This window comes from Cottoperca gobio, chromosome 1, assembly GCF_900634415.1.
Source record: "Cottoperca gobio chromosome 1, fCotGob3.1, whole genome shotgun sequence".
NCBI lineage: Eukaryota > Metazoa > Chordata > Actinopteri > Perciformes > Bovichtidae > Cottoperca > Cottoperca gobio.
Window position 1 is genome coordinate 774,366 of NC_041355.1, and position 27,513 is coordinate 801,878.

The following is a 27,513-nucleotide window of genomic DNA, read 5'->3' on the forward strand; positions in this document are numbered from 1 at the left end:
TAGTGTGTATAAAAAGTGAAGTAACAGAGTGTGATCAGCTGTCAAATTACAAATATAAAAGTGTATTATTCAGCTTTAAATACTAAAACAACAGTAAACACCTGCGCAGGTTAAACAGGTCAAACAGTCGATGGAGAAAACATAAAAGAAGTGCTTTCAGTAACAGCAGGAATGTTAACACATCTTTAAAATCAGGAATAAATCAGCTGAATGAACATTTAAACGTTTGTCTGTGCTTCTTTCACAATACTGAACACGTCATCTTTAAGGCAAAACAACTCACAACCTTTTCGTGGTCCATTATTTTCTCAAGTAATCGATTAGTTTGGTCAACAAGACGCGAGGGAAACATGTCGAGCAGTTTTCCCCGAGAGGAAGTCGTTAAATGTGTTTCAGTTTCCTGTCAGAGACGAATAAAGACCCAGAAAATATTCACATTTAAGCTGCAATCAGGAGATTTAGATTTGATTTAGCTCTTTGTTTTAAAATACACATTTAGAAGTGCGTTATAATGTTCACGTGACGTAAATCCATCAACTACTATTTCAATATGTTTGGCTGTTGGGCTCCAGATGATTAATAAAGCAAAACAAACCAACAAATCATACAAGTGATATTAAGAGACGTCCGCATGGCTGATTTTTAAGTGTACAGACTTTGAGTGTTAATGCCTCCTGACGTGTGTGTGTGTATGTGTGTGTGTGTGTGTGTGTGTGGGCTCCTGTGCAAAGGGTGGAGAATAAGACGAAACGTTCCATCACACAATATGAATTTGATGATGTGACTCTTCTTTGAACACCTCTGGGTGTATTGGGACGTTACGGGCGATGCTGTGATGAAGGACTTTGATTCATCGGGTCTTTAATGTCTTATTTTATCAATTAACAATTTCCCAATTCATTTTCCCAGAAAATGTATTTCATTGTTATTTTATTAATTGTAATATAAAATTGCATATTCCATGATTGTATCTCCATCTCACACCCCAATGGTTATTCATAACTCCCATATATGTTTATAACTCCTGCGTCACCAAGAGGAAGTGAAACAGCGATGACGACGACTCGACGACAGACGCTGTGAAACAAACAACAACATGTGAAGGATTCAGACTTCTTCCATCGTGTCTTCATGTTTCAGTCAAACCGTCTTCACGTCTCGATGGCTCAGCAGTAAACTCAGGAGTGTCCCCCCCCCCCCCCCCCCCCCCCCCACCTCGAACGCATCTCCACACTTTCAAAGTAAAAGTCCACATGGCAGTGAAGCTGGAATCTCTGCGGCGTCCTCCCTGCTGCTCGTCTCAGGCGTAGAAGATAAGTTCGGGGATCTGGCCACCCTGCACTCCGGTGCCGTTGGTGCTGTCCGAGGAGCACTGGAACTGGAAGGTCACTTTCCCACACTGCACCTCTGTCATGCCCTCCTGGCCGAAGTAGCTGAGCTCGTTGCCGTCCAGCACCACGCTGGCGGTGTAGAAGGTGTCGGGCTCGATCTGCACCGGGTAGTCGAAGGACACGGGGAACGTGCTGCTGGAGCCGTCTGAGAAGTACTTGATGATCCTCTGGGCCATCGACACGCCCTGACGCTTCAGCTCGATCTTGGCGTTGTACTCGGCCGAACCGCAGCTAGAGCCGTACAGGCCGAAGCCGGCGATGAAGACGCGTTTGTCCACGGCGAACTGGATGCTGTCGCAGCGGCCTCGGTACCTCCACTGGTTGCTCCTGTAGGCGCAGGACTGGAAGCGGTGGCAGCGCTGCGGCGCCAGGCCTTTACGAGGTTTACTGCAGAACAACAGTTCAGGCTTGTTGGCGGCGGTGTACCACAGGAAGATGTCGTTGGTCTCGTTGAGCGTGAGCACACCGGACTGCGCCGCTCCGTTGGCGAAGTCCTCCAGCACCATGGTGGGGATGCGGATCAGGTAGATGGCCTTCCCCAGCACCAGACGCCTGTTCTCGATAGTCGGTGTCAGGTCTTGTCGTTGACACTCCGCCTCGGCCCAGTTCAGCGCCGCCTCGAACACAACCATCTCTTTGGCGTTGAGCGTCTCCCGCCGCAGGATGCTCTCCAGCGTCTGGGTGTCAATGTCGCAGAAGCCTTCGGAGCGCAGAGCGAGCTCGGCCTGAGCGTCGATCACCTCCCAGCAGCGCTGCGTCAAGTCGGGCTCCTCGAACAGGCAGCTCTGAGACAGCAGCACGCAGGCGTTCTTGGCGCTCAGGCTGGTCTCCAGGAAGTTGACACAGGCCCGAGCCAGGTGAGGCACAATGTACTTTTTCGCTGCGTAGAGTGTGGCGAGCACGGTGTCAGCGCACAGCTCGATCTCATCACAGTAGATATACCTGAGAAGGAAAAGGGCGGGATCAGTGCCTTCTCTTCACAAACTTCTAAGTTTTGCTCATTTGATTTTGTTAAGTCCAAACTCTTTTTATTTGTATTTCTGATATGGTGTAAGATATGGTGTAAGATATGGTGTAAGATATGGTGTAAGATATGGTGTAAGATATGGTGTATGATATGGTGTAAGATATGGTGTATGATATGGTGTAAGATATGGTGTAAGATATGGTGTAAGATATGGTGTAAGATATGGTGTAAGATATGGTGTAAGATATGGTGTATGATATGGTGTATGATAAGTGTATGATATGGTGTATGATATGGTGTATGATAAGTGTATGATATGGTGTATGATATGGTGTATGATAAGTGTATGATATGGTGTATGATATGGTGTAAGATATGGTGTATGATAAGTGTATGATATGGTGTAAGATATGGTGTAAGATATGGTGTATGATATGGTGTATGATAAGTGTATTGACTTGTTTCTATAGAGACAAAGCTAAATGCCCTCAGTCCATAAACACTGAATGAATCAGAGTCTGACATACTTCAGCATGGCCAGGAACGATGGAGGCTCCACATCAGGGATCCGGATCTCTTCCTGATCCTCGGCCAGTTCTCCATAAAACATGGCGTGGAACACGGAGCTGCCGACGGCGAGGACGTACTGACAGCAGAGGAACAACAACAACATGACATCTCCACTAATAACAGACACAAACTGACTCGCTCACTTGGACCTCTTACATTTGACTTCCTGATGGAAACTACCTGCCAAATGCACAGTTCTGCTTGTTTTCAGCCTCTGAGCCTTGTTTCAGTCTCCATGTTGGAGAGGCCACACACACACACACACACACACACACACACACACACACACACACACACACACACACACACACACACACACAGTTTCATTGATGTCAGATCTGCAGCGTGTGAAGGGTTTACCTTATGTCCTGGTACTCGCTGCGTCCCCCCAGGCGGCCCGACCACAAAGTGAACATCTGCCATCGTCTCATTGTTAAACATAATTGAATTCCTACAAGGACACAAAATTCATAAATTGTTATAATAATAATAATAATAATAATAATAATAATAATACATTAGACTTCTTTAGCGCTTTTCTTGTAACTCAAAGACGTTATGATTGTTGGCGACACCTGGAAGCTGCTCGACATCCTCCTGGATTCATCTTTTTCATATATGCTCACATTATGATCTTTTTTCATTTGTCCATGTTGTAACATCATTATGTTCTTTATTCTGTACATAAGACATCTATCGCTCGTCTGTCCACCCTGGGGGAGGAATCCCTCCTCAGAGCTTTCTTTCATGGTTGTATATGGACATGACCTCGATCGTTTTTGCTGACATCGTTTCCCCGTTTACTTGCGTGTTTGTTTACAAAGATGTCACAACAATTTAACCAACATGATTGCAAGACTATGGTATTGAGATCCTATGAGTCCATTTTATTAATTGTTTTGGTTATGTGGTTTTATCTTATTTGTTTTATTTATTTACGATATAAAAAACAATATTGTAGTCACAGTTTCTGAATATTATTAAGAATTTAAAGTTAATTGCATTATTATGCTGTAATATTTTTATTTTATTTTAATAAGTGGCAAAAATCGGTCTTAAAATGACATATTTCATAACATTTTTATTCACAATTGTTTCTGGGACAATATATCGTCCAACAAAATGATTTATCGCGACCTAACCGCCTCATCACCTGTCAGCCTTCACCTGGTGCAAGCAGCTCAACACCTGTCAGCCTTCACCTGGTGCAAGCAGCTCAACACCTGTCAGCCTTCACCTGGTGCAAGCAGCTCAACACCTGTCAGCCTTCACCTGGTGCAAGCAGCTCAACACCTGTCAGCCTTCAACTGGTGCAAGCAGCTCAACACCTGTCAGCCTTCACCTGGTGCAAACAGCTCATCACCTGTCAGCCTTCACCTGGTGCAAGCAGCTCAACACCTGTCAGCCTTCAACTGGTGCAAGCAGCTCAACACCTGTCAGCCTTCACCTGGTGCAAACAGCTCATCACCTGTCAGCCTTCACCTGGTGCAAGCAGCTCAACACCTGTCAGCCTTCAACTGGTGCAAGCAGCTCAACACCTGTCAGCCTTCACCTGGTGCAAACAGCTCATCACCTGTCAGCCTTCAACTGGTGCAAGCAGCTCAACACCTGTCAGCCTTCACCTGGTGCAAACAGCTCATCACTATGTGGAGTGTTGTGGCTTCACACTGACCTCTCTCGGATGGTCGGGTACAGGCCCTGCCAGCTGCAGCAGCCCTGAGAGGCGGTGGTGGTGTTGTTGTTGGTCTGGTTCTGCTGCTGGTACTGCTGGATGTTGGAGGAGGTGGTGCTGCTCGCTGAGGCGGAGGGGACCAGCTTCTTGGTGGGAAACAGCTCTGCAGCCATTATCCTTCAGTCAGACTGCAGGCTGGGTCATGGCAGCTCCAGGGCCGGACTAAACTGCTGCTGTCGGACCGGCAGAGTCTACAGAGCACTGCCAAGAAATATACTTTATAATCAGACACTGAAAACAGCAACACAACTTCATTTAAAGTCTGGATTTTACGTTCCTGTTGAGCTAACTTAACGTTAACCAAGCTAGCCACACACCCAAGTCCTTTACACCAGCTGCTGTACTTAACGTTACACCAATCACACCGGACAATATATAATATACAGTCAAAATAAGTTAGTATTAAATTAAAAGTTAGCTAGTCAACGTCCAAATCCCGGAGGCTTCTTTTTAGTCTTAACTTTAGCATGTTTGTGCTAGTTAGTTAGCTGACTAACTAAAAGGTCGTTTTTCGAGTTAATTTCTCGGTCAGCGTTAAAGTATTTGGTGAATAACTCCGTTTCCACTTACTTTAGTGTTATGTAGAAGTATTTATATCTTCTCTTCACGTTAAGCAGTTTTTGAGTTGTTTAACAGACTGGCGGCTCAGCTTTGTTTACAGTAGCTAGCTAGCTTCTTCTGCTGATGTTTACGGCAGCGTCAACGCGTCAACGGCGCCGCGCTGCCCCCTGGGGGCCGGAAGTCACGAGGACACTGAAAATAACTGGAGATCTTTGGTGTTACAATTAAATTAAACTCTTTCCGTTACATCCATTGTATTTCTTTTTGCTTGATATTCTTATTTGTCTGGAATGATTACATTTGAATATATATATTTAGCTTCACAGTATAATTAGCATTTCATTTTGCTGCTTAATTTAAAGTGTGTTTGTGTTTCTCTTCCATTATTACATTTGTAATTTGTATTGTATTTATTTTTTAAATATTATTTTCTATTTGTATTTATGTTTAAACCCTTTTGTTCTACAAGTACATTTTCATGTCTTCGCTTTTGTGTATTTTTACTTTATTTTATTGTTTTTATCTTAACACAAATGGAAATGTTTATGTACCTAACATATTAGATATATACATCAATCTCCTTATTTGTTTTTACTATTAATATTATTTACAATTAACAGAAACACTTTTATATAGACATTTTATTTTGTTAAATAAAACTTAAATTTGATATATTTTTCTCACCTTTTCTTTTTCCTGTGGCTGTTATATATTTATATATATATTTATATATTTATATATATTTTTGGTCGAGAAGCCCTCATTACCATTAATGCATTGTTTTATTGTTTTTTTCTTACAACTTGTCGTCATAGCGTGCAGCTTCCTGTGAGTGTGCGATGCTGTAAAAAACGGCTCCATGTTGTAGTTAAATAAACAAACGTCACCATCATGATATACAACATATTCCTTTATTGTTGTTACTGATAAATCTGTCACTCTCCCATGTTGAAAAAAAAAAAGAACAACACTGGAAAAAGGAAACAACACCTGTATGTACGTTATGTACAGCCAGATCAGCATCTTTAATCTCTAATAGTTTCACTGTACACATTAAAGGACAACAATCATTTAGAGGCAAACTGAAGCGTTTTTATTCAGTTGGATGGTTCAGCTCTGCGTTTGGCCACTGAAGACAACAAAGTATAAATGTGAAAGAGCTCAGCTGCCTACATCACTACTGGCTCGTGTTACGTCTCGTGTAGTGCGAGTGACGCTCATCAGCGCTAAGGGTTTTATAAACAAAAAGGTAAATGAGATTTAATCATAGCAAACACTGATTCTATTGCTCTGGAAGTGAAATAAAGTACATATAAGTGAATGGAGTCTGGTATTGTTGAGGTTTGATTCTGGTTCAGTTGTTTTACAGATTATTTGAATATGCACCTTTACTTTATTTTATCTTTCAATCAGCGTGCCATGAACGGTCCCGTGCAGACAGGAGTGTTGGGAGTGGGATTAACAAGAAACCAGACTCCATTCAAAACCCTCACAAATCAGTTTCTGCTCGTTTCCCCGTCACTGTACTCGAGCAGCTGTGAGTTTATGAACACACTCCTCATCTCAGGCTGAGTGATGTTCCCATCGCCCTAAAGGTCGTCTCATGTCATCTCTTTGTATGTGTGGCAGGAACATTTATTCTTTCTTACAGCACAAGTCAGCTGGTTTAATGTACAGAAGAAGACACTCCTGGATGTGTCTGGTGAGCCTGATGATTCTAAAGTGAACTCTTTAATAATGAGATTTTAAAAAGAGCCAGAATTAAAGTTAAAATAATGTCGCATTAAACGACCTTTTAAAGGAACAGTTCACTCCAAACTGTCTACTCCGATGGAGAGGTGAAGAAGCAAATCAACCAGACTTCACTCATTTTTCACATCATTTTCCAGGACAGTCGACTTTAAACTGCAGCCGCTGACTTTCACATAAATAAAGTTTGATCTTTCAGCTCGAAGTGGAAAAAATATTCACTTACTTTCCACTTTGCGGTTAAAATGTCCCTTAAAATTACACCACGTTTATAAATAGATCTGCTTTAAAACTGTACAGATATCTGTTAACCCTTTATACAACCTTTACAACTTACGTTAAAAATAAAAGCAACACAAATCCCCCGAAGTTTCCCTCCATCCCACGAACACAGCTGCATTTCTGAGATGATCATTTGGTGAAAAGCAACAAAAGAAACCAAAGTGTTATTTAGTGCCGAGAGGTAAAGTCATGTTCTTACAACACCAGCGGAAACCCCAAAAGGAATAAACTTCACTTTTCAAGTAAAACAGAGAATACCTGTTTCTTACACGTCTGTCACCAAACACAACAAGTCGTTTAAAAACTAGTCATTGCTCTAAATAATAATTACACAAAATACAATATTTCAGGCAGTCAGCATATAAAGCGTTTACAAATCTGGAGCGGGGCTTGTGTGCACTTTGGGAACTAAACAGCTGTTACTTTAAGTGTCGGTATTTCACAACAAATGAGCTAATTAGCATTAGCAACAACAAACTGTCAGGTTTAGTAGGAAGCGTGTCGTCTAAATCTTTTGGCTTTAATTTGGCAATTTAAGTAATTAATAAATACCTAATGTGATCAAAGACAACAAACTGAGAAAAGCTTCGCTGCAGGTTTTCCCTCGCTGCAGTTCGTCTATAAATACACAATAAACAGCAGCAGGGGTTCAAAACGGAGCCTCAACACAACGACGTGATCAAAACTAGCGAATCAGAAGAGATTCAATCTAAAAATATTTCACAACCCTGTGAGGGAAAAAATACTCGGGCTATGAATTCAAAACTAATTTCAGATTCATTTGTTTTTTGAATTCCCGCCATTTCACTTTGGAGAGAAGCTTCTACAACCATCAACGTGTCACATGACAGCGGACGTGTCTACAGGTGGAGGTGGAGTATATTACAGTTAGCATTCACACGTCACAGCTGCTGCATCTCCTCCGTCGTGTTCCGTTAAATAAAGATCATAAGCTTTGTAGTGTGTTTGTGCATCAGGTGGGAATGACCTCCAGCTGGTTCCTGCAGCTCGGCTCCTCTTAAACTCAAGACGAGGTCACGATGAAGAACAAAGTGGAGAGCGTCGAGTTCAGAAAGGAAAACAAGTTTAAGGGCAGGAGGCAGAAGAAGGAAGTAATAATTCAGATGTTTGTGATCCGAGTCTCCGCTTCCAGACCGGCTCAGGGGCCATGACCTTTGACCTCTCACCTCCTTGCTCGGGCGTTTACGGGATGAAACCCGTACGTCCTCGCGACCGACCGCTCTCCAAAACCAGACTGATTAAAAGTCTTCGCCAGGCGACAACTTAAATAGGAAGTGATTAAAAAAAAGAAAATCACACCAAATTAATTTAATAGCAAAAAAAAAAAATCCACGAGTCCCGAGTCGTGTGCAGAGCGGGACGTCACCTGGAGGGGGCGTTAAAGCGCTCACATGATGTAGTCTTCACGTGTTGCTTGAGACACATTTGGATCTGTCTGAATATTAAATAACGTTTCTTATTTTGAAGGAGAAAAGTGGATCTTCTCATTAATTTCCCTAAAAGTATCGATGTTGTGAAGAAAAAAGGCACATTATCATGAACAACATCTCGCCACCTGTCGGGGTCAGGGACACGGAGAGTTGTGACGTTAAAGAAAAGAAAGATTCCAGCTTTACTGAAATGTACCGAGAGTTCCTGTTTTATAAATTTATCTTCCACTTCCTGTTTCATTCAGCGTCTAATCCAGAGGTTTGTTTGATTCGGGACCCGGGCCAGCCTAAGTCCGAATAGTAGTGGGGGTGGGGTGAATATTTGACACATCTTAAAAAGGAGCAGTCCAACTGTCACCTTCAGTTTTCTGCTTCCTCATCCAGAACTCCACCCGCTTCCATCTCCGGGACGCTCCACCCGACCTCTGACCTCTGAGCTCCAGATCTCAGGTTTCAGGTCATACGAAGACCTTAGCAAGCGCGTCGGCCCCGGCGCTGCCGATGTAGCACTTGGTGGGGTGGAACGCCACGTCGTGGATCGACTCCTCGGACTTCTTGCGGTGAGCCGTGAACTCCTGGATGCAGGTCTTGCTCTCCATGTTCCACAGGCGGATCGAGCAGTCGTGACCTGGACGGAGGAGAAGGAGAGACGATGGAGGGAAACATCCGTCAGGTTACAGCTGGAATAATCTCAATATTCAAACCACATCAACTCGTCTTCCTGTAACAGGATCAGTAGCACGTGCCCATAATAACACCTCGAGTTAAGTTTTGTTTTATAACTTCATTACTTAATACTCTTTATAAATAATCCATTCTCTGCTGGGAGCCTCATTCTGTATCTTATTATTGGGCTCCGGAGGTAGAGCGGGTCGTCCTCTCAGTTTGAAGATACTGAACTCCTGAATGTGTGACTGAGCACGAGACAGTTTGTTTATCTGTCCTGACATCAGTGTGTGAATGTTGGCATGTAGTGTAAGAGCTCCTTGAGCCTCTTCTGACATGTCTGTGTGAGTGTGTACGACAGCAGTGATATCTTCTGCACGTCTTTAGTTTATCGTATTTGTCAGACAGCGTGTGGCTGAATTCTTACTTCCAGACATGAGGTACAGTCCGTTTGGATCCACAGCGAGACACGTGACCGAGTCCAGGTGAGCGACCATCGAGTGGATCATTTTACCTTCAATTCAAAACAGAAGAAAAGATTCATCTTTGATTCATTTTTATCTGATGAAGAGAAAATATCAAATATGGAAATATATATATATATCTAAATAGATATATCTCTAAATATAAATATATAAAATACTATTTATTTAATATTTATTTATTTATTTATTTAAAATACTATATCACCTGAAATATAGAGGTTCAGATGGAAAGAAAAGTGAATTAATGTTCTTGTCAAGCTGTATAATTTTATTTAGACATCAAGCTCACATTTACTAGGAAATAAATAATAATAAAAAATAAAAAAATCTGAAAAAAAATAACTAAATTATTGACATGAGAAGGACTCATGACGAATCAAACCTCCAGTAGATCAGCTACTGTCTCCAGTTACAGGTACATACAACTAACATCTATAACAGCCTGGTTTAGTTCTTATTAATAAAGTCATTTAAGCTTTTCTTTTCAGCCCATGGTCCGGATCAAGCTCCAAAAACTCCTACATTTCCCTAGACTCATCTGGGTCATGAGAGTCTCCCTGCTTGATAAGCATCCAGCCCTGATTTGTAACGCAGGTCGACTGAACAAATGTTTAGTCTGCAGCCGGGACAACCCTGAGCCGTCGCTGCTCGGCCTCAGAAGACATTATTTGACAGTTTTGTGGCGTGTTCCTTTAAATGTAACAGAAACTCTCCTCTGCAGCAGCAGCTGCTGTGTTACCTGTGTTATTATCGAAGAACTGGATGTGCCGGTCCTCCTGAGCTGTGATGGTGATTGGCAGCGTGGGATGACTCAGCACTTTGTTGATCTTGCAAGGAGCTTCTGTGTGGGGGCGCACGCGAGAAGGACAACATTAACATTTAAAACCGACAATCTCGAGTCCGTCGGGACTGAAAGCACTTTGTGGGAGATGGTTTCCTCTCATGGCCGCCGCAGGAAACACACAGACTCAACGCATCAAGGGAATATAATCGTGATAATCAGAAGATCTGAGGTGCACTCAAACCAACAGTGAGTGTGTGTCTACTAACAAGTACTGAGTGTGTATCCACTAACGAGTACTGAGTGTGTATCCACTAACGAGTACTGAGTGTGTATCTACTAACAAGTACTGAGTGTGTATCTACTAACAAGTACTGAGTGTGTATCTACTAACAAGTACTGAGTGTGTATCTACTAACAAGTACTGAGTGTGTATCTACTAACGAGTACTGAGTGTGTATCTACTAACAAGTACTGAGTGTGTATCTACTAACAAGTACTGAGTGTGTATCTACTAACAAGTACTGAGTGTGTATCCACTAACAAGTACTGAGTGTGTATCTACTAACAAGTACTGAGTGTGTATCTACTAACAAGTACTGAGTGTGTATCTACTAACAAGTACTGAGTGTGTATCTACTAACAAGTACTGAGTGTGTATCTACTAACAAGTACTGAGTGTGTGTCTACTAACAAGTACTGAGTGTGTATCTACTAACAAGTACTGAGTGTGTATCTACTAACGAGTACTGAGTGTATATCTACTAACAAGTACTGAGTGTGTATCTACTAACAAGTACTGAGTGTGTATCTACTAACAAGTACTGAGTGTGTATCTACTAACAAGTACTGAGTGTGTATCTACTAACAAGTACTGAGTGTGTGTCTACTAACAAGTACTGAGTGTGTATCTACTAACAAGTACTGAGTGTGTATCTACTAACGAGTACTGAGTGTATATCTACTAACAAGTACTGAGTGTGTATCTACTAACAAGTACTGAGTGTGTGTCTACTAACAAGTACTGAGTGTGTATCCACTAACGAGTACTGAGTGTGTATCTACTAACAAGTACTGAGTGTGTATCTACTAACAAGTACTGAGTGTGTATCTACTAACGAGTACTGAGTGTGTGTCTACTAACAAGTACTGAGTGTGTATCCACTAACGAGTACTGAGTGTGTATCTACTAACAAGTACTGAGTGTGTATCTACTAACAAGTACTGAGTGTGTATCTACTAACAAGTACTGAGTGTGTATCTACTAACAAGTACTGAGTGTGTATCTACTAACAAGTACTGAGTGTGTATCCACTAACAAGTACTGAGTGTGTATCCACTAACAAGTACTGAGTGTGTATGTATCTACTAACAAGTACTGAGTGTGTATCTACTAACAAGTACTGAGTGTGTATCCACTAACAAGTACTGAGTGTGTATCTACTAACAAGTACTGAGTGTGTATCTACTAACAAGTACTGAGTGTGTATCTACTAACAAGTACTGAGTGTGTATCTACTAACAAGTACTGAGTGTGTATCTACTAACAAGTACTGAGTGTGTGTCTACTAACAAGTACTGAGTGTGTATCTACTAACAAGTACTGAGTGTGTATCTACTAACGAGTACTGAGTGTATATCTACTAACAAGTACTGAGTGTGTATCTACTAACAAGTACTGAGTGTGTATCTACTAACAAGTACTGAGTGTGTATCTACTAACAAGTACTGAGTGTGTATCTACTAACAAGTACTGAGTGTGTGTCTACTAACAAGTACTGAGTGTGTATCTACTAACAAGTACTGAGTGTGTATCTACTAACGAGTACTGAGTGTATATCTACTAACAAGTACTGAGTGTGTATCTACTAACAAGTACTGAGTGTGTGTCTACTAACAAGTACTGAGTGTGTATCCACTAACGAGTACTGAGTGTGTATCTACTAACAAGTACTGAGTGTGTATCTACTAACAAGTACTGAGTGTGTATCTACTAACGAGTACTGAGTGTGTGTCTACTAACAAGTACTGAGTGTGTATCCACTAACGAGTACTGAGTGTGTATCTACTAACAAGTACTGAGTGTGTATCTACTAACAAGTACTGAGTGTGTATCTACTAACAAGTACTGAGTGTGTATCTACTAACAAGTACTGAGTGTGTATCTACTAACAAGTACTGAGTGTGTATCCACTAACAAGTACTGAGTGTGTATCCACTAACAAGTACTGAGTGTGTATGTATCTACTAACAAGTACTGAGTGTGTAGCCACTAACAAGTACTGAGTGTGTATCTACTAACGAGTACTGAGTGTGTATCTACTAACAAGTAACGAGTACTGAGTGTGTATCTACTAACAAGTAACGAGTACTGAGTGTGTATCTACTAACAAGTAACGAGTACTGAGTGTGTATCCACTAACGAGTACCGAGTGTGTAGCCACTAACAAGTACCGAGTGTGTATCCACTAACAAGTACTGAGTGTATCCACTAACGAGTACTGAGTGTGTATCCACTAACGAGTACTGAGTGTGTATCCACTAACGAGTACTGAGTGTGTAGCCACTAACGAGTACTGAGTGTGTATCTACTAACGAGTACTGAGAGTGTATCTACTAACAAGTACTGAGTGTGTATCCACTAACAAGTACTGAGTGTGTATCCACTAACGAGTACTGAGTGTGTATCTACTAACGAGTACTGAGAGTGTATCTACTAACAAGTACTGAGTGTGTAGCCACTAACAAGTACTGAGTGTGTATCCACTAACAAGTACTGAGTGTGTAGCCACTAACGAGTACTGAGTGTGTAGCCACTAACGAGTACTGAGAGTGTATCTACTAACGAGTACTGAGTGTGTATCTACTAACAAGTACTGAGTGTGTGTCTACTAACAAGTACTGAGTGTGTATCTACTAACAAGTACTGAGTGTGTATCTACTAACAAGTACTGAGTGTGTATCTACTAACAAGTACTGAGTGTGTATCTACTAACAAGTATTGTGTGTGTATCTACTAACAAGTACTGAGTGTGTGTCTACTAACAAGTACTGAGTGTGTATCTACTAACAAGTACTGAGTGTGTATCTACTAACAAGTATTGTGTGTGTATCTACTAACAAGTATTGTGTGTGTATCTACTAACAAGTACTGAGTGTGTATCTACTAACAAGTACTGAGTGTGTATCTACTAACAAGTATTGTGTGTGTATCTACTAACAAGTACTGAGTGTGTGTCTACTAACAAGTACTGAGTGTGTATCTACTAACAAGTACTGAGTGTGTATCTACTAACAAGTACTGAGTGTGTATCTACTAACAAGTATTGTGTGTGTATCTACTAACAAGTACTGAGTGTGTATCTACTAACAAGTACTGAGTGTGTATCTACTAACAAGTACTGAGTGTGTATCTACTAACAAGTACTGAGTGTGTATCCACTAACAAGTACTGAGTGTGTATCCACTAACAAGTACTGAGTGTGTATGTATCTACTAACAAGTACTGAGTGTGTAGCCACTAACAAGTACTGAGTGTGTATCTACTAACGAGTACTGAGTGTGTATCTACTAACAAGTAACGAGTACTGAGTGTGTATCTACTAACAAGTAACGAGTACTGAGTGTGTATCTACTAACAAGTAACGAGTACTGAGTGTGTATCCACTAACGAGTACCGAGTGTGTAGCCACTAACAAGTACCGAGTGTGTATCCACTAACAAGTACTGAGTGTATCCACTAACGAGTACTGAGTGTGTATCTACTAACGAGTACTGAGTGTGTATCCACTAACGAGTACTGAGTGTGTAGCCACTAACGAGTACTGAGTGTGTATCTACTAACAAGTACTGAGTGTGTATCTACTAACAAGTACTGAGTGTGTATCTACTAACAAGTACTGAGTGTGTATCTACTAACAAGTACTGAGTGTGTATCCACTAACAAGTACTGAGTGTGTATTCACTAACAAGTACTGAGTGTGTATGTATCTACTAACAAGTACTGAGTGTGTAGCCACTAACAAGTACTGAGTGTGTATCTACTAACGAGTACTGAGTGTGTATCTACTAACAAGTAACGAGTACTGAGTGTGTATCTACTAACAAGTAACGAGTACTGAGTGTGTATCTACTAACAAGTAACGAGTACTGAGTGTGTATCCACTAACGAGTACCGAGTGTGTAGCCACTAACAAGTACCGAGTGTGTATCCACTAACAAGTACTGAGTGTATCCACTAACGAGTACTGAGTGTGTATCCACTAACGAGTACTGAGTGTGTATCCACTAACGAGTACTGAGTGTGTAGCCACTAACGAGTACTGAGTGTGTATCTACTAACGAGTACTGAGAGTGTATCTACTAACAAGTACTGAGTGTGTATCCACTAACAAGTACTGAGTGTGTATCCACTAACGAGTACTGAGTGTGTATCTACTAACGAGTACTGAGAGTGTATCTACTAACAAGTACTGAGTGTGTATCTACTAACAAGTACTGAGTGTGTATCTACTAACAAGTACTGAGTGTGTATCTACTAACAAGTACTGAGTGTGTATCCACTAACAAGTACTGAGTGTGTATCCACTAACAAGTACTGAGTGTGTATCCACTAACAAGTACTGAGTGTGTATGTATCTACTAACAAGTACTGAGTGTGTAGCCACTAACAAGTACTGAGTGTGTATCTACTAACGAGTACTGAGTGTGTATCTACTAACAAGTAACGAGTACTGAGTGTGTATCTACTAACAAGTAACGAGTACTGAGTGTGTATCTACTAACAAGTAACGAGTACCGAGTGTGTATCCACTAACGAGTACCGAGTGTGTAGCCACTAACAAGTACCGAGTGTGTATCCACTAACAAGTACTGAGTGTATCCACTAACGAGTACTGAGTGTGTATCCACTAACGAGTACTGAGTGTGTATCCACTAACGAGTACTGAGTGTGTAGCCACTAACGAGTACTGAGTGTGTATCTACTAACGAGTACTGAGAGTGTATCTACTAACAAGTACTGAGTGTGTATCCACTAACAAGTACTGAGTGTGTATCCACTAACGAGTACTGAGTGTGTATCTACTAACGAGTACTGAGAGTGTATCTACTAACAAGTACTGAGAGTGTATCTACTAACAAGTACTGAGTGTGTATCTACTAACAAGTACTGAGTGTGTATCTACTAACAAGTACTGAGTGTGTATCTACTAACAAGTACTGAGTGTGTATCCACTAACAAGTACTGAGAGTGTAGCCACTAACAAGTACTGAGAGTGTATCTACTAACAAGTACTGAGTGTGTATCTACTAACAAGTACTGAGTGTGTATCTACTAACAAGTACTGAGTGTGTATCTACTAACAAGTACTGAGTGTGTATCTACTAACAAGTACTGAGTGTGTATCTACTAACGAGTACTGAGAGTGTATCTACTAACAAGTACTGAGTGTGTATCTACTAACAAGTACTGAGTGTGTATCCACTAACGAGTACTGAGTGTGTATCCACTAACAAGTACTGAGTGTATATCTACTAACAAGTACTGAGTGTGTATCTACTAACAAGTACTGAGTGTGTATCCACTAACAAGTACTGAGTGTGTATCTACTAACAAGTACTGAGTGTGTATCTACTAACAAGTACTGAGTGTGTATCTACTAACGAGTACTGAGTGTGTATCTACTAACGAGTACTGAGTGTATATCTACTAACGAGTACTGAGTGTGTATCTACTAACGAGTACTGAGTGTATATCTACTAACGAGTACTGAGAGTGTATCTACTAACAAGTACTGAGTGTGTATCTACTAACAAGTACTGAGTGTGTATCCACTAACAAGTACTGAGTGTGTATCTACTAACAAGTACTGAGTGTGTATCTACTAACGAGTACTGAGTGTGTATCTACTAACGAGTACTGAGTGTATATCTACTAACGAGTACTGAGTGTGTATCCACTAACAAGTACTGAGTGTGTATCCACTAACAAGTACTGAGTGTGTATGTATCTACTAACAAGTACTGAGTGTGTAGCCACTAACAAGTACTGAGTGTGTATCTACTAACGAGTACTGAGTGTGTATCTACTAACAAGTAACGAGTACTGAGTGTGTATCTACTAACAAGTAACGAGTACTGAGTGTGTATCTACTAACAAGTAACGAGTACTGAGTGTGTATCCACTAACGAGTACCGAGTGTGTAGCCACTAACAAGTACCGAGTGTGTATCCACTAACAAGTACTGAGTGTATCCACTAACGAGTACTGAGTGTGTATCCACTAACGAGTACTGAGTGTGTATCCACTAACGAGTACTGAGTGTGTAGCCACTAACGAGTACTGAGTGTGTATCTACTAACGAGTACTGAGAGTGTATCTACTAACAAGTACTGAGTGTGTATCCACTAACAAGTACTGAGTGTGTATCCACTAACGAGTACTGAGTGTGTATCTACTAACGAGTACTGAGAGTGTATCTACTAACAAGTACTGAGTGTGTAGCCACTAACAAGTACTGAGTGTGTATCCACTAACAAGTACTGAGTGTGTAGCCACTAACGAGTACTGAGTGTGTAGCCACTAACGAGTACTGAGAGTGTATCTACTAACGAGTACTGAGTGTGTATCTACTAACAAGTACTGAGTGTGTGTCTACTAACAAGTACTGAGTGTGTATCTACTAACAAGTACTGAGTGTGTATCTACTAACAAGTACTGAGTGTGTATCTACTAACAAGTACTGAGTGTGTATCTACTAACAAGTATTGTGTGTGTATCTACTAACAAGTACTGAGTGTGTGTCTACTAACAAGTACTGAGTGTGTATCTACTAACAAGTACTGAGTGTGTATCTACTAACAAGTATTGTGTGTGTATCTACTAACAAGTATTGTGTGTGTATCTACTAACAAGTACTGAGTGTGTATCTACTAACAAGTACTGAGTGTGTATCTACTAACAAGTATTGTGTGTGTATCTACTAACAAGTACTGAGTGTGTGTCTACTAACAAGTACTGAGTGTGTATCTACTAACAAGTACTGAGTGTGTATCTACTAACAAGTACTGAGTGTGTATCTACTAACAAGTATTGTGTGTGTATCTACTAACAAGTACTGAGTGTGTATCTACTAACAAGTACTGAGTGTGTATCTACTAACAAGTACTGAGTGTGTATCTACTAACAAGTACTGAGTGTGTATCCACTAACAAGTACTGAGTGTGTATCCACTAACAAGTACTGAGTGTGTATGTATCTACTAACAAGTACTGAGTGTGTAGCCACTAACAAGTACTGAGTGTGTATCTACTAACGAGTACTGAGTGTGTATCTACTAACAAGTAACGAGTACTGAGTGTGTATCTACTAACAAGTAACGAGTACTGAGTGTGTATCTACTAACAAGTAACGAGTACTGAGTGTGTATCCACTAACGAGTACCGAGTGTGTAGCCACTAACAAGTACCGAGTGTGTATCCACTAACAAGTACTGAGTGTATCCACTAACGAGTACTGAGTGTGTATCTACTAACGAGTACTGAGTGTGTATCCACTAACGAGTACTGAGTGTGTAGCCACTAACGAGTACTGAGTGTGTATCTACTAACAAGTACTGAGTGTGTATCTACTAACAAGTACTGAGTGTGTATCTACTAACAAGTACTGAGTGTGTATCTACTAACAAGTACTGAGTGTGTATCCACTAACAAGTACTGAGTGTGTATTCACTAACAAGTACTGAGTGTGTATGTATCTACTAACAAGTACTGAGTGTGTAGCCACTAACAAGTACTGAGTGTGTATCTACTAACGAGTACTGAGTGTGTATCTACTAACAAGTAACGAGTACTGAGTGTGTATCTACTAACAAGTAACGAGTACTGAGTGTGTATCTACTAACAAGTAACGAGTACTGAGTGTGTATCCACTAACGAGTACCGAGTGTGTAGCCACTAACAAGTACCGAGTGTGTATCCACTAACAAGTACTGAGTGTATCCACTAACGAGTACTGAGTGTGTATCCACTAACGAGTACTGAGTGTGTATCCACTAACGAGTACCGAGTGTGTAGCCACTAACGAGTACTGAGTGTGTATCTACTAACGAGTACTGAGAGTGTATCTACTAACAAGTACTGAGTGTGTATCCACTAACAAGTACTGAGTGTGTATCCACTAACGAGTACTGAGTGTGTATCTACTAACGAGTACTGAGAGTGTATCTACTAACAAGTACTGAGTGTGTATCTACTAACAAGTACTGAGTGTGTATCTACTAACAAGTACTGAGTGTGTATCTACTAACAAGTACTGAGTGTGTATCCACTAACAAGTACTGAGTGTGTATCCACTAACAAGTACTGAGTGTGTATCCACTAACAAGTACTGAGTGTGTATGTATCTACTAACAAGTACTGAGTGTGTAGCCACTAACAAGTACTGAGTGTGTATCTACTAACGAGTACTGAGTGTGTATCTACTAACAAGTAACGAGTACTGAGTGTGTATCTACTAACAAGTAACGAGTACTGAGTGTGTATCTACTAACAAGTAACGAGTACTGAGTGTGTATCCACTAACGAGTACCGAGTGTGTAGCCACTAACAAGTACCGAGTGTGTATCCACTAACAAGTACTGAGTGTATCCACTAACGAGTACTGAGTGTGTATCCACTAACGAGTACTGAGTGTGTATCCACTAACGAGTACTGAGTGTGTAGCCACTAACGAGTACTGAGTGTGTATCTACTAACGAGTACTGAGAGTGTATCTACTAACAAGTACTGAGTGTGTATCCACTAACAAGTACTGAGTGTGTATCCACTAACGAGTACTGAGTGTGTATCTACTAACGAGTACTGAGAGTGTATCTACTAACAAGTACTGAGAGTGTATCTACTAACAAGTACTGAGTGTGTATCTACTAACAAGTACTGAGTGTGTATCTACTAACAAGTACTGAGTGTGTATCTACTAACAAGTACTGAGTGTGTATCCACTAACAAGTACTGAGAGTGTAGCCACTAACAAGTACTGAGAGTGTATCTACTAACAAGTACTGAGTGTGTATCTACTAACAAGTACTGAGTGTGTATCTACTAACAAGTACTGAGTGTGTATCTACTAACAAGTACTGAGTGTGTATCCACTAACAAGTACTGAGAGTGTATCTACTAACGAGTACTGAGAGTGTATCTACTAACAAGTACTGAGTGTGTATCTACTAACAAGTACTGAGTGTGTATCCACTAACGAGTACTGAGTGTGTATCCACTAACAAGTACTGAGTGTATATCTACTAACAAGTACTGAGTGTGTATCTACTAACAAGTACTGAGTGTGTATCTACTAACAAGTACTGAGTGTGTATCCACTAACGAGTACTGAGTGTGTATCCACTAACAAGTACTGAGTGTATATCTACTAACAAGTACTGAGTGTGTATCTACTAACAAGTACTGAGTGTGTATCCACTAACAAGTACTGAGTGTGTATCTACTAACAAGTACTGAGTGTGTATCTACTAACAAGTACTGAGTGTGTATCTACTAACGAGTACTGAGTGTGTATCTACTAACGAGTACTGAGTGTATATCTACTAACGAGTACTGAGTGTGTATCTACTAACGAGTACTGAGTGTATATCTACTAACGAGTACTGAGAGTGTATCTACTAACAAGTACTGAGTGTGTATCTACTAACAAGTACTGAGTGTGTATCCACTAACAAGTACTGAGTGTGTATCTACTAACAAGTACTGAGTGTGTATCTACTAACAAGTACTGAGTGTGTATCTACTAACGAGTACTGAGTGTGTATCTACTAACGAGTACTGAGTGTATATCTACTAACGAGTACTGAGTGTGTATCTACTAACGAGTACTGAGTGTATATCTACTAACGAGTACTGAGAGTGTATCTACTAACAAGTACTGAGTGTGTATCTACTAACGAGTACTGAGTGTGTATCTACTAACGAGTACTGAGTGTGTATCTACTAACGAGTACTGAGTGTATATCTACTAACGAGTACTGAGTGTGTATCTACTAACGAGTACTGAGTGTATATCTACTAACGAGTACTGAGTGTGTATCTACTAACGAGTACTGAGTGTGTATCTACTAACAAGTACTGAGAGTGTATCCACTAACAAGTACTGAGAGTGTATCTACTAACAAGTACTGAGAGTGTATCTACTAACAAGTACTGAGAGTGTATCCACTAACAAGTACTGAGAGTGTATCCACTAACAAGTACTGAGTGTGTAGCCACTAACGAGTACTGAGTGTGTAGCCACTAACGAGTACTGAGAGTGTATCTACTAACGAGTACTGAGAGTGTATCTACTAACGAGTACTGAGTGTGTATCTACTAACAAGTACTGAGTGTGTATCCACTAACAAGTACTGAGTGTGTATCTACTAACAAGTACTGAGTGTGTATCTACTAACAAGTACTGAGTGTGTATCCACTAACAAGTACTGAGTGTGTATCTACTAACAAGTACTGAGTGTGTATCTACTAACAAGTACTGAGTGTGTATCTACTAACAAGTACTGAGTGTGTATCCACTAACAAGTACTGAGAGTGTAGCCACTAACAAGTACTGAGAGTGTATCTACTAACAAGTACTGAGTGTGTATCTACTAACAAGTACTGAGTGTGTATCTACTAACAAGTACTGAGTGTGTATCTACTAACAAGTACTGAGTGTGTATCCACTAACAGTACTGAGAGTGTATCTACTAACGAGTACTGAGAGTGTATCTACTAACAAGTACTGAGTGTGTATCTACTAACAAGTACTGAGTGTGTATCCACTAACGAGTACTGAGTGTGTATCCACTAACAAGTACTGAGTGTATATCTACTAACAAGTACTGAGTGTGTATCTACTAACAAGTACTGAGTGTGTATCCACTAACAAGTACTGAGTGTGTATCTACTAACAAGTACTGAGTGTGTATCTACTAACAAGTACTGAGTGTGTATCTACTAACGAGTACTGAGTGTGTATCTACTAACGAGTACTGAGTGTATATCTACTAACGAGTACTGAGTGTGTATCTACTAACGAGTACTGAGTGTATATCTACTAACGAGTACTGAGAGTGTATCTACTAACAAGTACTGAGTGTGTATCTACTAACAAGTACTGAGTGTGTATCTACTAACGAGTACTGAGTGTGTATCTACTAACGAGTACTGAGTGTATATCTACTAACGAGTACTGAGTGTGTATCTACTAACGAGTATTGAGTGTGTGTCTACTAACGAGTACTGAGTGTATATCTACTAACGAGTACTGAGTGTGTATCTACTAACGAGTACTGAGTGTGTGTCTACTAACGAGTACTGAGTGTATATCTACTAACGAGTACTGAGTGTGTATCTACTAACGAGTACTGAGTGTGCCGAAGTGGTTATTCCGTCTGTGCAACCTCGTGATTGGTCGGTGGATTTACCTGGCGGTCCTGCAGAGTCCAGCTTCAGGACGAGCTGCTGCGTCTCCATGTTGAAGAGTCCGATGTGGCCGGTGGTGAAAGACGTCACCATGTAAGCCGACTCGCTGCTCACCAGGTCCACCGAGGTCGGCACTCCCAGCTCTGACACAAACACAGGGGGGGGGGGGTAAGAATGTATAAACGCTCTTTCTTTCTGTGTTATGAGATTTTTGTAATAATGTCACGTTACTAGTTTCAGTGGTGGAATATAACCAAGTTACGTTACTCAAGTACACATTTTAGATACTTATTTTCTGTAACTTTATGTGCTTCTACTCCACTATATCTCAAAGACAAGTATTGCACTTTCTACTCCGGTGCTGCCCAGTGAAAACCAAGTATCTCCAGATGTCAATTCATCAATTAGACTGAAAATATATTGCAAACAATTAATCAGCACAAGATTCTTTCATTTTGGAGCAAAAATGCCAAAAATGTGCATTCAAGCAGGTCAAATGATCATTTATATTTGATAATAAACTGAATATCTTTGGGTTTCTGACAGTTTGTTGGACAAAACTAAATTAATGTTTTAATATGTCGACAATTGTCTGAGCGGAAAGAAGCGTCGATGATGAAAATACTCGTTTTGGGGATTTCCTGTCATTAAATGTAGTGAAAATGTCGCCCACAGGAAGTCATCAGGATTCACGGATCTGTTCTGCGGCCAGCTAACAATAATACAAAAGGTGCAGAGAGTCTCACCTCCTCTCTCGTTAAAAACCGCGAGAGACGGCGAGATGCTGGCGGCGTTCCACAGCCGGACCGTCCCATCAGCGGAGCAGGAGAGGAGGCGCTGGTGGGCCGAGCTGTAGACCAAACCCCACACCGAATCCGTGTGGCCGCACAGCGCCCCCCGCAGGACAGAGGGCTCTGCAACAGACAGACAGAAGTGATTATGTCTAAAACAAACTTCCTGCAACAGCAGTCATGCAAATTAAAGTCGGAACGTACCATACGAGTCGTAGGGGTCAATGTTGGGGTTGGGGGTGTTCCAGCTCTGGATGGTCCCGTCCACCCCCCCACTGAAGCACTGCTCTCCGCTCGAGCTCATCGTGACGCACAACACAGCACCGCTACACGGGGACGCAGACATCACTTACTTTAATAATGAATCAACCTGAAAACTTTCTCTCAAGTATCATAAAGTCAAATATCCAAACAGATGAATAATATGTGCGAGTTCTCTTTCATTACATCTGTCAGGACTCTGACAAAAGATAAAGTCTGTAAAGTAAAGGTAAGGCAGCACTGAGCACCTTCAAACCAGTAAACTCACCTGTGTGCTCTGAATGTGTAGATGGGCTCGACGTCTAAAGCTGCACATCTGGAGGAAGTAAGATCAAATACATTATATAATACATTATTGAATACAATATTAAATACAATATTAAATACATTATCAAATACATTATTAAATACATTATTAAATACAATATTAAATACATTATCAAATACATTATCAAATACATTATCAAATACATTATTAAATACAATATTAAATATAATATTAAATACATTATTAAATACATTATTAAATACAATATTAAATATAATATTAAATACATTATTAAATACATTATTAAATATAATATTAAATAAATTATTAAATACATTATTAAATACAATATTAAATACATTATTAAATATAATATTAATACATATAATACATATTAAATATATATTAATAATTATTAATACATTATTAAATACATTATTAAATACATTATTAAATATACATTAAAAACATTATTAATACATTATTAAATACATTATTAAATACATATTATACAAGCAGCAGCTAATGTCTCTAATACGAGCCTGTTTCTACTGACTGCTGTTGAGGTAAACAAAGTATTTACACTATATGAATGAATGAATTGTATTTTAAAACTCTCACTTCTTGGCCGGCGCCGTCTTCTGCAGGTTCCACAGTTTGAGGGTGTGATCCTCGGAGGCGGTGACCAGGACGGACTCCACCGGGTGGAAGGCCAGACTCCGGACCGAGTCGAAGTGGCTCCGCAGGGTGAACTTCGGGTTCCAGGTTTTCCTCAAAGCATCTTTGTTGTTTGTGATCTGAGGGAGAAGGGGGGGGGGGGGGGGGGGGGGGGGGCTCATTTACACTGCATGTGATGATGGCGCTTTACTTCTATTTGTAACCTTTCAGTGAAAAACCAAAGTGTAGAAATGAACATTTAGTCTGGTTGCCTTGTGATGTCACTGGACAACAATTAAACTTCTATATAAAACACACAACGGGAAGGGAGGGGTTCGGTTCTGAAACATTCCGGCTGCTGAAGAGTTTCAGTGTCTTCTAAACGGTTTCACTCACGTCGTACGCCAGGCTGTCAGCCTCGTTGGCGACCGTCAGTCCGGCCAGTTCTCCCAGTCCCAGCTCGTTAGAAACCGCCTCGTCCACTCTGCCGAGGATGAACGACTTCCCGGACGACGGCAGGAAAGTCATCGCTTCTACGGAGACAAAACAGATCGTGAAGCTGGGTTCAGAAAAAAAGCCGACTGTGGGATCTGAAGTTGGACTTGTGAAGTTACCGTCTTCAGAGCGTCCCACTTCGTGCTCATTGAGTCTGGGTACGCTGGGGCGGGAGGGGGGCGTCACGGGCGCCTGCATGGAGGGATGCTCCTCGGCATCCCGCAGGTTTGCCAGCATGTCCTGGAGCTTTGACCGGTTTGGTCCTGGAGGAGGAGGAGGAGGAGGAGGGAGGGATCAGATGAGGAAAACAACATGGAGTCAGAAGACATTAGCAAAGTGAAAGCAACAGAAGTCTCAAGATATTGTTGCAAAAACTGAAATAAATCTACATCGAAGGTTGTAAACAGCAGAAGATGCAGCAGCAGCAGCAGCAGCTCTGCACAGGAACTGAGAAGATGATGAGAAACAAGACAAACACACGAGATGAGACGAGATGAATGTACCAGCTGCTGGTGAACGGCAGAATTCATCAACACAACGTTGTAGAAACAAACGGGGGTATTAGGAGATGCACTGGCATCGTTACTGGACATTATCATAATCAGAGAAACTGCACGACTACTGTTCGTACACACAGACCGATTCTAACGGTCCTGAGATCAGACGAAGATATTGGAGCTTTGGGACGAAGATAATGAAGCTTTTCTCCAAGGAGACAAAACGAAGAAGAAGACGGAGACACAGACGAGGGGAGAAGACTAAAACCACTGAACCGCTGAGAGACGGGGAGACAAAGCAGAGTGGGGGGGGGGGTTATGAGTTCGTCCAAACAAACTAATAAATGCAAATATTCCAGATTTATGTCGACGTAAGCAGTCAAAGTCTTTTCAATCGGATTTATGATTTATGGATATCAGCAATTACAAGTGAAGAAGAAGGATATGAAATCTGTTTCACTAGAAACTGAATTTGTATTATTTATATTTGAGTTTTTATTGTTTAACTTGAATAATCTATTGAATTAATTTGCTCTGAAACTGTTCTCTCTATACTTCTCTATGCCCTGACTGCACAAACACTTTGACTTTCTTTAAAGTGCTTTAAGTAGCAATGATGCGACTAAATGAGGTTTTCAGCCTCGCTGTCTGGACACTGATGCAGTAAAACGCTGATTAAAATATGTGAGTTAAGCCATGAGAAACAGAGAGGAGGAACTAAAGCAGAAACACAAAGAGTCAGAGGAGCACGAATGAAAAGATGGTGAGGAGAGAGGATGAGCTGCAGGCCTGGTGCAGGACTTACTCTTCACCCCCTTCTTGACCTTGCGTTCCTTCCTGTACTGCTCCTTGAGCTGGGCTATCAGTTCCTGGTCCACGTCCCAGGCCAGCTCCCCCAGAGGAGACTCTTCCTTCTCTACAGGCCAGCAGGAGGGAGGACGAGGAGGAGGAGGACGAGGAGGAGGGAGGAGGGAGGAGGGAGGAGGAGGTGGGGTAGAAACTTGTAAGTGTCTGGGTTTGCTACAGTACATATAGAACTTTACTTTGACACACCTACTGAGGCAGAAGGGATGCGGAGGAAGGATGTTTAGAGGGAAATAAATGGGGGGGGGGGGGGGGGGAACTGCTAGCATGGCTCTGTCTAATTTGATTCCAAAGTGAGCTTTAGGAGCTGGAAGTGTATTTTAATTTTATTTTGGACAGAGCCAGGCTGGCCGTTTGCCCCCGCTGCCAGTCTTTATGCTAAGCTAGGCTAACCACATGTTGACTCCAGTAAAACCCTTTAAAATAAACATTTTAAACCTCAATCCCTCTGCAGCTCAAATATATATATATAGACCAAATACATTCCTGTAACTTTAAGCCTTTCTAAAGGGTGGACACATATTGTATTAGTATTTAAATACCATATAATGAGCGATGTGAAACCTTAATGAACACGTTAACTTCAGGAAAACCTTTAGACTCTGCTGAGGCTCCAAACATCCACAACAAAGAGAAACAAGAGGAACATCAACACAACAGGCTCACAGCATCTCCTCGTGTCACACGTGCTGCCGAATGTGGAAACACAAATGAACACAAGACAGAACAGGACGAGATTCAGCAAACCAAGAATGAAAAATAACAGCTGGAATCCAAACGTAACTCTGATGGTTGTCGGCGGTTCTGAGACACTGATGCAAGAGAGCGACACGTTCTCTTAAAACCTTTAACCCCAGTTTTCCTACGTCAAGAGTGAGTGAATGAAGAATTACGAGCTGCTGGACGGCTCCAATCTGCCATCATCATCATCATCGTCATGTCAACTTCTGTAACAAGGCTGATTCCCAGGCACGGAGCTTCTCCTCCCATCTGCTTTTTAAGCTTTCCTTCTCTTTTTTTTTCTTCAAAAAAACATTTGTTTCTTCCAGGGAAATTCCGATCATTTCCCCTCCGGAGGCCTGAGCTGCTCCCGCCTCCCGACAGTTTATTTGCAAACGCAGGTTAGACTCAAGCCCTGTCCTCCCTGTGTGACCCCCATCCCCCTCCAAAACTGGCAACCCCCTATTACCACACACACACACACACGCACACACACACACACACACACACACACACACACACACACACACACACACACGCACAGAATCATGGCTGCAGATGTGGCACATCTGGCTCCAGGAGTGAGTCATTATTTTTGGCTCGCTTTGATGCTCCCCTCTCCCTCTCTCCCTCTTGGTTCCTCTCTCTCTCTCTGCCGCCATGGCAACTGACGGATGTTTGGCAGGAAGTATTTGGCACTGAGCCGCAGTGAACGAGTAAGAGAGCTCATGGAAAGAAAAAGAGAGGTTTTTTTATGTTTGTGTCAAAACGTGTGTGTGCCTGTGTGACAGAGAGTTAAAGTGTGTAAACAAAAGAGGGAGAAAGGGAGGGGCGAGCGAGGTTGGGTGGGAGGGTC

The 27,513-nt window shown here is 41.3% G+C and overlaps 2 protein-coding genes across 3 annotated transcripts; both read right to left on the reverse strand.

Moving 5' to 3' along the window:
• Window positions 1-1,202: 1,202 nt before the first annotated feature.
• btbd3a (BTB (POZ) domain containing 3a) lies at window positions 1,203-5,401 on the reverse strand. Of its 2 annotated transcripts, none has more exons than XM_029426429.1 (5): window positions 5,231-5,401; window positions 4,601-4,861; window positions 3,289-3,379; window positions 2,886-3,004; window positions 1,203-2,333 (listed from the first exon to the last, which is right to left on the reverse strand). In XM_029426429.1, exons 2-5 carry the CDS (start codon window positions 4,771-4,773, stop codon window positions 1,301-1,303), a joined length of 1,416 nt encoding a protein of 471 aa, XP_029282289.1. In that variant the 5' UTR covers window positions 4,774-4,861; window positions 5,231-5,401; the 3' UTR covers window positions 1,203-1,300. The 2 variants fall into 2 exon arrangements, with proteins under 2 accessions (XP_029282289.1, XP_029282361.1); XM_029426501.1 differs by lacking the exon at window positions 5,231-5,401 and adding an exon at window positions 4,978-5,180 and having other exon boundaries at window positions 1,301-2,333.
• A 712-nt stretch (window positions 5,402-6,113) lies between these two features.
• On the reverse strand, window positions 6,114-26,296 carry strn (striatin, calmodulin binding protein). Its single transcript, XM_029425208.1, has 11 exons — window positions 25,879-26,296; window positions 24,696-24,839; window positions 24,478-24,614; window positions 24,046-24,221; window positions 23,425-23,472; window positions 23,100-23,221; window positions 22,851-23,018; window positions 22,107-22,247; window positions 10,594-10,695; window positions 9,797-9,883; window positions 6,114-9,331 (listed from the first exon to the last, which is right to left on the reverse strand). Exons 1-11 carry the CDS (start codon window positions 26,204-26,206, stop codon window positions 9,162-9,164), a joined length of 1,623 nt encoding a protein of 540 aa, XP_029281068.1. The 5' UTR covers window positions 26,207-26,296; the 3' UTR covers window positions 6,114-9,161.
• Between the last annotated feature and the right edge of the window lie 1,217 nt (window positions 26,297-27,513).

Coding starts and splice junctions, on each gene's coding strand:
- btbd3a (XM_029426429.1), bottom strand. CDS start 4,773: ATGGCTGCAGAGCTGTTTCCCACCAAGAAGCTGGTCCCCTCCGCCTCA. Junction 3,380..4,600: donor TACCCGACCATCCGAGAGAG/GTCAGTGTGAAG, acceptor GTGTCCTTGTAG/GAATTCAATTATGTTTAACA. Junction 3,005..3,288: donor AGCGAGTACCAGGACATAAG/GTAAACCCTTCA, acceptor CTCTGCTGTCAG/TACGTCCTCGCCGTCGGCAG.
- strn (XM_029425208.1), bottom strand. CDS start 26,206: ATGCTAGCAGTTCCCCCCCCCCCCCCCCCCATTTATTTCCCTCTAAAC. Junction 24,615..24,695: donor AGTGGGACGCTCTGAAGACG/GTAACTTCACAA, acceptor TTGTCTCCGTAG/AAGCGATGACTTTCCTGCCG. Junction 24,222..24,477: donor CTGACAGCCTGGCGTACGAC/GTGAGTGAAACC, acceptor CTTCTCCCTCAG/ATCACAAACAACAAAGATGC.